Raw genomic sequence first — 11000 nt, 5'->3', positions numbered from 1 at the left:
TCTATTATACAAATCTTACATAATCCTACTAATATTATAAATGCTAGTTTGGGATTAAGTGTGCATGTATGTTTGTTACTCCTTCACACTCAAATGGCTGGACTAATTTTTTATTTAAATAGCTGGATGTCTGGAATAACATAAGTTAAATAATTTCCTGATGTTTCTAAAGGATTGACGTAACATTCCAAAATTTCAATTGCAGGGATTTAGAGGCCATCAAATTTGTCCAACATTAATGTTATGTATGTTTATTGGGAATATTAGTGAAATTACAGAATAAACATTCACTCGTATAGGACAAAGACAAATGACTGGATATGGTATGGAGAACTACACCATGTATTATTTAAAGATGATATTTTTGTTGTGTTCTAAAGCACTAGGTATGTCTATCATTTTGTTAACCTCTTCAACGCCACAAAACAAAGTGACATGCTCTGTATGCCACAGAAAAACCTCCAACAAATCAAGTTTATTTTTAAAGTTCACTGTAGGATTAATTTTGAGTTAAATGTTGGTCATGTCATTGTATAGATGAACATGGCGCGTTCCATTAGCTGTCGTGACTGGATGGCTGGTGGTGGAAAGGTTAAAAGAAGGCAGGACGTCAGACAGGAAAAAGTTTGTTTTTGAGACAGCAAATAACCAGAAGTCAACCATGAAACTGTCCTTGCTTATTCGTTAAATGAAAGGTTGAATGAAAAACTTTGTATCATCATAACTTTTTTATTGCACTTCTGCTTCTGTTAAGAGCATATTAGGTATACCTTTAGTTATAGGAAACTGTCTGCCAGTTTCTGGGCATGTGAGATGGCCTTCCTCTATTTCAATTTCTAATAAAATTCGATGAATTTTCTTCAGATTTTCTTCATTTTGTTCACAATTGTCTAATGTTTTGGGTAAACCATCACTGTGCCCTATACTGTCAGCTGCGGTCCACAACACATCCCAGTTGAGTTTTGGTATAACGCGAGTTATGAATTCTGGATTAAAGTCAACTTGTATAACTTTAATACTTGTAGCGGTAATAGTAAGCGGATAGCCGGTTGTAACGCCCTTCAAGCATTTTGATGTTAGCACGTTGTGAGTTACAAGCTTCATTTTGTAGCTTCAGGGTTTCTTCATGTGGTTACGAGCTCTGTTATGAGTCAATTGAATAATCTACGATATTGGCATGTAAAACAGAACAAGAAAAAGTAATTACAACACCTTGTGTAGAAAATCTATAATCTAAAGATAACTTAGCTTCAGGCAGAAGCATGCGCTTTTAGAATTAGAATTGCTTTAGAAGAAGAAAAGAAAACTGAAGATGATACGATATCTGTCACTGTCAGTGTGACATTGTCAATTTAATTTGACAGAATTAAGGTGGGGCCACATCTCAGATCAAATAAAAAAGTAAAGATGGAGAGCACAGATGGTGAACAGCCGAGTGAGGCCGATCAAACTACACCAACCCGTTTGCTTACACAGCGAGACTTGCAACCAAACTACACCAAAACCTTATCACTTAGCAACGCATTCCCATGGAGCATGACGTATCTTAAACTTCGACAAATATAACTAATAATGCCAAATTGTGTCGTGAAAGGATGTAAAAACTATCCATTCAAAAATAAAAAGCAGGATGGAATCGCTTTACACACGCTAGTAAACTCGAAAACTAATATTTTCATTAAAAATCGAAATAATTTTGTTTGAATTTTGCTTTGAACACAAAACGTCAATACTAGTGTTGCCATTATAATAATTGTAGTTACGGATTCGATTTGTAGCATTCGAACATGGCGGATGTAGACAATATCTAATTTTGCTATTTCTGTTTCTTTGGCTAGTTGAAGTATAATTTTGATAGTGTTTTATGCGGCGATTTACCTTAACAGTGAACAGTGATCACAAAATTCTATATTTCTCTCGTGTTTGACATTTTTTAATGCACAAGTTGTGTCCACGTGGTTTCTGGAATTTTACTATCAAGTTGCAAAAACTACAACCACCGTACAACGTCCCTCTCAAAGAGAGTATACTTTGACACTGGCGAAATTGTCCTATTAATTAGGACAGAAAAGCCATATTTTAAAAGAGAAGAATTGTAGTTACCCTATTATTGGGTAAAAGTCTCCTAGGTAATACAATTTTTTATTTTTAAATTCTATTCTTTCTACGGCTTAAAACTTGAGAACGTGAAACGCAACGTAAAGTTATTTGTTTCCTGTAAACGTTTACTAACGTATTTTAATGTAAGTAGTTGTTTTAGGTTGGTTTTTGAATTTAAAGCAATAAATAAAAACGTTATTAACGATAACGATAACGATATTTTTGTAGGTGCGGGGTACTGAGAATGATTATGGCAACACCGGCCTACGAACACATGTTTTAAAACAGGCCTACTTGGCTGTTTACCGCTCTCCATCTTTACTTTTTTATTTGATCTGAGGGCCACATTTGGGCCACATGCAGTCGCTCGACCTTGCGCTCGACGCTCGTTTCCAACGTCAAATCTGGTCACGTGACATTTAGCGATAAAGCTTAAAATGTTGAGCTTTGTCGCTGCAAAAAAAACCTCTTAATAATTTCGGCAAAAACAGTGTTATTTATTTTTTTCATTCACTCCAATTGCTTTTATTTGTACCATTGCCACGACTGCTACTAAATGAGATTAAGAAAATAATCAGCTGGGCTACTATGAAACTCGCAAATCGAAGTTGGTATTGCACCGTCCCCTTCACTCGCGTATTAAATGAGATAAGCGTCAGCGGGATGGCAACATACGAAGTTCGAGTTTTGCGCTTCGCAATATAGGGCCAGCAGGGCTACTACGAAACTCGAAACTCGAAGTTCGTGTCGTGCGGTCCCTCTGACACTTATACTATGTAATACGAGTGAGAGGGACGGTACGATACGAACTTCGACTTTCTAATTTCGGAGTAGACCATCTGAACCCCTGGGGTTGCACAATAATGAAGAATTTTGATTATCCAGCCCCTAATAAACCTTAAAAATTATTTGTTTAGAAATACTTAACACGATTTATTACGTTTACAAAAATGCTTACCTTTGGTCACACTATTGTCTGATGTCGGCTATTTTATCCACGGATTTTATCTGTACCCAACATCCACTTGGAAGATTTGAAACAAAAAACATGGTCTATCTATATAAATAATGTGGTGTGGTGTGGTACTAACTTAACCTGTCAAATGTCAAATCGTTTCTGTCGCTCGGCTCGCGTATTGAAAAGAAAAGGTAGTAACGACCTAAAGTATACCTACGTGTCGAGTAGGTTTATTTGGTATAATTATTTGATCCAAAATTATCTGTCTTCTTTCGTTTGAATAGTCTACTTGCCTTGGCATAATCATGGCTAACAGTGATAATTCATCAGAACACCAAGCAGAAACGAATAACCCGACGGTTTCGACTTCGTATGTTCCTAATACTCAGCCTAAATCAACCGTAAGTTCTTCAAGTGCAAATGTGGATGAGAATGAGTTATCTAGACTTACAGAAGATTTAACATTACATCACTCCGCTACACAACCCCTTAATAGTGGAAAGGCTATTGAAACAGTATCAACTTCGTCATTGTTTACAAACGTAAGAGAAAATGTTAACAGTGAAATTTCGAACACTAATGACAGTCCAAATCAAGGAGTTGCAGGAAACCCTAAGCCGGGAGCATCTAAAAAAAAGAATGCTAAAAAGAAAGAAAGGTTAAAACAACTACACATGCCTCAACCGGCAGCTACGTCCCAACAACCTCAAACCGCGCCAGCAGCGCCGACATCTCAGCAAATAAAACCCGAATACTTCCTACCACGTAATGTAGCTTCTATTCAAGAACTATTCACTCGACACATTGGCCCCATGTATGCAAACACTGGCTCACACTACTTAGAAAACTTGAGTCACCACCCGCAATATCAGTTAATGCATAACATGCAAGTACGAGACTTGTTTCAACAACAAGCTCATAATGTAGCTAGTGCACCCAACTCACCTCATGTGCAGACGACTCCATACCATATGCCTAATTCAGTACATCAACAAATGGATCCGAGAACTCCAAGATATTTGCAAAATGTGATGCAACATCCACTGCTCAACAAGTCATATTCTGTGGAAAATTACAAACAGTACCAAAAGCAACAGCAGCAGCAAGAAATACATTATAATATGGAAAATACTGAGGAACAGTCTTCCACACCCAGAAGGAAAAGAAGAAGTAGGACAAAGAGCAAGGAGGGACACGTTTCTGATAAGAAGTTTGGATTTTACATGCATATTAAAGAAGTTGAAGCAGGCTTAAAAAACAAAACTTTGGTTGAAGGAGTTTTGAGGATTAACCCGAAACAGTTCACACATGCTTATGTATCAAGCAGTGACCGGGATGAGCAAGACATCCTAATTGATGGTATAAAGAATAGAAATAGAGCCTTGGAAGGTGATATTGTTGTTGTAGAGCTTGTAACAGAATGTATGAATGATGATGATGATGAATCTGAGAACAGCAAAATTGACACTAGTCTAGATACAATAAATGATGGTGAAAATGCTGTTAGTAATTCTAGTAATATTAGTAATGATCCTGTACATTCAAGACCTGATGCTAAACAGAAACGAGGAAGAGTGGTATACTTAAAAGAAAAAGTACACAACAGGACATGCATTGGGGTCTTAAAGCTGATGGCAGATAAAAACAGACAGAAAGCCTTATTTGTGCCTCGAGATCATAGGATACCACGACTTAATATTCCATTCACAAGCTGGCCTGACAATTTCTATCAAAATTCTAAAAGTTATGAAAACACACTGTTCTTAGCCAAAATTATAGACTGGTTTGATCTAAGATTTGCCACAGGCAAAATTATTCAAAGTATTGGCCAATCTGGTGACATGATCACAGAAACAAAAGCTATCTTAGCTCAAACTGATTTGGACGTTACACCATTTGGACGGGAATATAGGCATTTATATCCACGCCTTGATTATAAAATCCCTGAGGAGGAGATACTACTTAGGGAGGATTGCCGTAAGCTTTGTATATTTAGCATAGATCCATCAAATTGCCGTGATATTGATGATGCAGTTTCATGTAGAAAACTTGATAATGGAAATTATGAAATTGGGGTACACATTTCTGATGTTAGCTTCTTTTTGACTGAGAGCACAGAGCTAGATGAAAAAGTAGCTGAAAAAGCTACTACTATTTACTTAGTGGACAAGGCCTACCATATGCTGCCTGAGGAACTATGCATGCTTTGTTCTTTGTTCCCTGGTGTTGATAAGCTAGCATTCTCAGTGTTCTGGGAAATAACTGAAAATGCAGAGGTGTTGAGTCACAGATTTGCTAAAACAGTAATTCATTCTTGCAGTCAGTTGGCTTATGAACATGCACAAGCTATACTTGAAGATAGAGAAGATGCAGAGATTAGCTTCCCAGAGACATACAATGGATATCAGTATAAAGACATATATGAAACGATTAAAATATTGGGCAAAATTGGAGCTAAATTTAGACAAAATCGGTTTGAAAATGGAGCTTTACGAATTGATCAACCCAAGGTTGCTTTTCATTTAAACCCATTTGATGGGTTGCCTAAATCATTTTGGATTTATGAATCTAAAGAAAGTCACCAGCTCATTGAAGAATTCATGTTACTAGCTAACATGACTGTTGCGGCGAGAATTTATAAAGACCATCCAAATTTAGCATTTTTGAGGTGCCATCCTCCACCTAGTGGTTACATGTTGAAACAGCTAGCCAAAGCACTTAAACCAATGGGTATTGATTTAGAGATCTCAACAGCTGGTGACCTCCAGCGCTCACTCTTGCCTTATGTAGCTCCTGACAATGTTGATAAAGGTAGAGCTATGGTGCTCAGTATGCTGTGTGCAAAACCTATGGCCAGGGCCAAGTATTTCTGCGTGGATGGTGTTGAAGATGATGATTTCCATCATTATGCTTTGAATGTGCCTCTGTATACACATTTCACCAGTCCCATTAGACGATATGCTGATATTATTGTGCACAGGTAAATATTTTGAATAGATATAATTGACATTTATTAATTTACTAGCCATTACCTGCGACTCCGTCCGCGTAGAATTTGTTTATCGCTAACCCGTGGGAACTATGCATTTTCGGGGATAAAAACTATCCAATATCCTTCTCTGGGACTCAAACTATGTGTATACCGAATTTAATCTAAATCGGTTCAATAGTTTAGACATGATGAAGTAACAAACAAACAGACTTACAACTTTCGCATTTATAATGTTAGTGGGATTCCTACTCCCTTACTACTACTTGAACCTTTTAATGTAAATAAGTGCACTTTTTAAATATGAGCAATAAGAATGGTTATAGTTTATTACAAGCTTTAAGTTTTACCTGTCCTGTTGTCTGTCTGTCTGTGTGTAGTAAAATCTTGCAAGTTAAATTCTACCAACTTCCAGTAGTCAGATTGGCTGGAAATTCAGCATACATATGTAAATTGAGCGAACTTGTTTCTTATACAATTCTTAATAATGTACAATACAAGAAACAGGTACATATAGAATGTCTTACAAGATAAAAATAACAGGCGGCCTTGTCGCTTCAGAGAGATATTCTAACAAAAAGAAGTAAGAAATAGATTTGATACTTGCCAGCATCAAAGATCAGCAGCATGAAAGTTCATTAAAATAATCTCTGCTGACAATTATTTTGATTTTCTAGGTTACTGGCCGCCAGTTTATCCTGCAAGGGCTCACCGCGATGGGAGGTGGACAAGATTCGTATGATAGCAGCTCAATGCAATAAGCAAAAGTACAACGCAAAGAAAGCTGGTGAACTTTCCACCGAACTGTACACACTAAAGTACATTGAGATGCATTCTCCTATAGTGACAGATGCGGTCGTCGTCGAAGTGCGCGAGAAGTACATTGACGTCATTATCGTTGCTATGGGGCTAAATCGAAGAATCTATTTTAATAACGTAAGAAAAAAATACTCCTTAATATTATTTACACACACAAACATCACGCCTGTATTCCCAAATGGGGTAGACAGAGCACACGAAACGTTAACGCTTCGGAACTACTTTTAGCAATTTTAGGTTTTAAGTTTGACAAAACAGAAACATAATATTATTTAGATTCAGAAAAAAATAATTTCGGTAGCTGTTGCCTGCAACATGGTCTGCGAAGAATTAGCTTATCACTATCACGCGGGAAGTACCCAATCTCCAGGATAAAAACTATCACATGTTTTTATCTCGGAAAATGGCATAGTTCCCGCAGAATAGCGATAAACCAATTCTTGGCAGACGACCTTTAGGTGCGGGAAAAACCTGGTAGTAACAAATATATTTTTTTATTCTTTTTCCATGGCCACCTTAAAAATATTTGAGCACATTTTTACGTTTAATAATTTACATGTTTAAAACCACAGTTATAAACAAACAAAAAGAAAGTAGAATATTACATTATTTTTTTAAGACACTCATGTAAATTCAATGTTTTTACAGGACTTCCCGGGTGACTTTAAGTGTGTAAAAAATGATGCTGGCGCTAAACTTTCACGAATGGAAATAGATTGGAAGAAAAAGGATGTGCCTGATGCACCGCCTGTCAAGCAAGTCATAGAAGTATTCTCTATTGTCAAGATTGAAATGACGAAAGGAAATGACCTGGTGAAGGTTGAGACTAAACTTGTGACACCAGACGAGAATGTTCAAAATTGACTAAATAAATAGTACAATTTGCTGTCTTTTCAAGACGCTCCATTTCATAATAGTTTGCTTGTTTAAACGAGTATGTACATTTCTCCTAAAAGGACACTATTTTTCATAAAATGTAAAATCAATGTCATAATACTTATGTAATTTATGAAGTAGTAAAAGATTTTGCCGTACTTTTAAACTAACTTTGACTGTATCTGTAAAGTACAATGTAGTAGTACATAGTTTGTATTGTGTGTTTGTCGTAAAATAGTGAATAATTGACCACTATCATGGATCATCACCTTTTCAGGTTAACTATTTATTCAAATGGCCTGTGATTTAATCCACAGAATGAACTTAGTATGAATTGTAATAGGATAGAATATGAATTTCAATGTTTTACTCTGTCTGTAATATAAATAAAATAATTAGTAATGAAAGAGGTGATTTGAGGATGTGATGTGATTTTAGAGGCACAGATATCTATCTAAGCTAAGATTATGAACTATTTTATATACCTAATGTTTTTTTTATATTTTATTGTGTGTATGACTAACTTCTTATTTCATTCAATATGAAATTAGATGTTTAATGAGAAGACAACTTTTTCCCAAATGGAACAAGAACATAATTAAATTGTGACATTGTTTAAAAAAAAATGTATTATAGTTATGGTGTTTTTTGCTCAACTCATTTTTATTATATTTCCTCTGCTTTGCTTAATTACGTCAACTACTTAGATAATAGTCATAAAATTAATTTTATCAGGGGTTGGGTAGGTTATTCGTATATGTAATAATGCCTTTAATGAACTAATGATTTTTCCGTTACATATGAAATGAGATAAAAAAAATACATTTTATTTTATTCAATGTGTAAACTATACCTAGTAGGTACGGATGTTGCCAAAATTACCGCTGATTCAGTTATAATAATGTACTCTGTGTTCAATGCACGCTCAATTAACGCGATTAGCAGCTGGTACATTAATAGTCAGTAAAATGAAAATAAAAATTATAGTCCATAAGGTTTTGTTATCAATTTAATTTTTGATATAAGCTTTTTTTCTGACTACTAGCATTGTCATCCAAATAACGTATCCATATCAAGTATGAAATCGATGCTATTCCCATTGAAGAGTTCCGTCCTGCGGAGACGATCCTGGCCGAATCACCAGAATTTCATTACCAGATTATTGGATTGTTACCAACCTTATTTAAGCGTATCAAATTTCAGATCAACCGAATACCAGAAAGTAACCAAAAATGGTTTAAAAATTTAGAAACCACAACTTACATAACGAATGTTGAAAGTTAAAAAAAAGCTTGAAAAAAATGAATAAAAGAATGAGGGCTATCGCGTATGAATTCGCCACTAGAGGCGCTACTGTAGCGTGAAGGTCTCCGAAATGTCAAATCTCATAGTTTTTGGGTGAGCTACGCGGGTTTATTTATAATTAGAATAATTTTGTGAATATTTTGCAATATCTGAAATTAATTATGGCAAATATGCGTTCCGGGGCAATGAAATGTCTGTGTTTTGAGACAGTTTTGTCTTTCGGAAACCTTGTCCTCCCTTTTTTCCGAACAAAACGGGGAATATGCAACACTGTTAATATTTTTATGGTACGGTTTTATGGTGTATTAAATATGATTTTAATCTAAACTTTGTTTTCACGCCCGTAATAACAGACTTTGAAAGCCATACTTAAAAACTTCACGCAACAGTGCGCCATCTAGTGAAACAAAAAACGATAGCCCTCATTGCAACAGGTTTAACATGGGCAACTAACTTTACGTAATTTAGGTCATTTAACCACATCATACAGTTGCCGCTTTACTGTCTGCTTGCCCATAATCAATCTCATAGGATATGTATATACAACATACATGATTAATTTGTGCACATTATGTGGCAAACTGCACAGATTAAACGTACCGACTTTGTGATAAATCATATCCCACATTCTACTTTCATGTATTATAAATGAGAAAGTTTGTGTTTGCGACTTCATCTAGCAATAAAATGTGAACTGATTTAGATGAATTTTGGTATGGAGGCAGTAAATTCCGGCGAAGGACATGGTAGTTTTATACTGGAAAATGGCATACTGCCCGCGCGATGGGGCGGTTTCAGCACTTTGAGCGTTAAGCTCGTTTTTGGAAGCGCATTGCGCGTACGAGTGCGGTTTTGTTTCGAACTTCGTATGTTGCCGTCTCTCTGCCGCTTATGTCATTTAATACGCGAGTAAAAGGGACGGAGCGATACGAACTTCGATTTGCGAGTTTCGTAGTAGCCCCTCTGAGGAAGAAGCGCGTTCACGCTCGTTCGATTTAATCTAGCACGTATGCCAAAAACTACTGGTATACGTGCAGAGAAGAATAACACTAGTCTGGAACCGCCCTAAACGAATTCTTCGCAGGTGAAGTCGCGGGCAACATGTAATGAATATTTCTTTATCTACATGCATATCATAACTTCCCTATTATATGTTCAGAAACGACTATCAAATGGCCTTTATTAAGAAACCTGGTATCTGCGGGTGCATCTTAATGTTCACATTAAAGTACAGTGCATCTTAATGTTTACATTAAAGTATCGGTAATTCTTTTTTTAACAATGCATATCTATACATATTGTAGAAAACTTATGACATGCATGTAGATAATAATTATTATTCAGTCAGTCAAAGTCAAGTCAAGTCAAAGTCAAAGTCAAAATACAGGCCATATCTGAACATATTATAGAAAACTTATGATATGCATGTAGATAAAGTTATGTATGCGGCTATACATAATTAGGCATTATGCACCAGCCCCATAAATAACTATTTTGTCATAGGTATGGTGCAAAATAATGTGCAAAGTAGTGTGTCCTTGTTGTCAGTTAAGACGTGGTTAAGACAAAGAATGTACTACACTACGTATTGTAACTTTTTGATTTTTTGTAGATGCATGTATACTCCCTACCTACTGTGACTTTAATACAATAATAATTTTGCCTAAATCAATTGTTTTTCTTATGTGCCCCCGCCAAGTTGAGTGCAATGCCATCTGCCGTACTACTCTTTTTTGGAAGCTTCCAAAAAAAGGGTGGTGCTTCGACCCAAGTCGAGCAGCCAGTTTCAGGTAGACTGTTGAAATTCTGTTTATTTCATGGGCTAACTGATGGTAACACTGCAATTTCAAGCTTATTGCCTCATTCATTTAGAAGTTGTACCTAATAAGCTTACACACAGCAGCAGCAGTATTCATTTAGACCACTAAAAGGTATGTAAAGTTACACATACTG

The 11000-nt window shown here is 36.0% G+C and overlaps 2 protein-coding genes across 2 annotated transcripts; one reads left to right on the top strand and one right to left on the bottom strand.

Moving 5' to 3' along the window:
* Positions 1 to 709: 709 nt before the first annotated feature.
* Trmt112 (tRNA methyltransferase subunit 11-2) lies at positions 710 to 1390 on the bottom strand. Its single transcript, XM_074091219.1, has one exon. It carries the CDS (start codon positions 1102 to 1104, stop codon positions 730 to 732), a length of 375 nt encoding a protein of 124 aa, XP_073947320.1. The 5' UTR covers positions 1105 to 1390; the 3' UTR covers positions 710 to 729.
* A 1572-nt stretch (positions 1391 to 2962) lies between these two features.
* On the top strand, positions 2963 to 10715 carry LOC141430498 (DIS3-like exonuclease 2). The gene is made up of 3 exons (XM_074091218.1): positions 2963 to 6038; positions 6725 to 6983; positions 7515 to 10715. Exons 1-3 carry the CDS (start codon positions 3364 to 3366, stop codon positions 7728 to 7730), a joined length of 3150 nt encoding a protein of 1049 aa, XP_073947319.1. The 5' UTR covers positions 2963 to 3363; the 3' UTR covers positions 7731 to 10715.
* Positions 10716 to 11000: the final 285 nt, after the last annotated feature.

Source organism: Choristoneura fumiferana, chromosome 8 (genome assembly GCF_025370935.1).
Source record: "Choristoneura fumiferana chromosome 8, NRCan_CFum_1, whole genome shotgun sequence".
Taxonomy (NCBI): domain Eukaryota; kingdom Metazoa; phylum Arthropoda; class Insecta; order Lepidoptera; family Tortricidae; genus Choristoneura; species Choristoneura fumiferana.
Note: the sequence above shows the minus strand (reverse complement) of the source record. Positions and strands in the feature narration are given on the sequence as shown.

What these genes read in the sequence shown, in the direction of transcription:
- Trmt112 (XM_074091219.1), bottom strand. Translation starts at nt 1,104, where the DNA reads ATGAAGCTTGTAACTCACAACGTGCTAACATCAAAATGCTTGAAGGGC.
- LOC141430498 (XM_074091218.1), top strand. Translation starts at nt 3,364, where the DNA reads ATGGCTAACAGTGATAATTCATCAGAACACCAAGCAGAAACGAATAAC. An exon ending in GCTGATATTATTGTGCACAG is followed by an intron (nt 6,039 to 6,724) that starts GTAAATATTTTG and finishes TTGATTTTCTAG; the next exon opens with GTTACTGGCCGCCAGTTTAT. An exon ending in GAAGAATCTATTTTAATAAC is followed by an intron (nt 6,984 to 7,514) that starts GTAAGAAAAAAA and finishes ATGTTTTTACAG; the next exon opens with GACTTCCCGGGTGACTTTAA.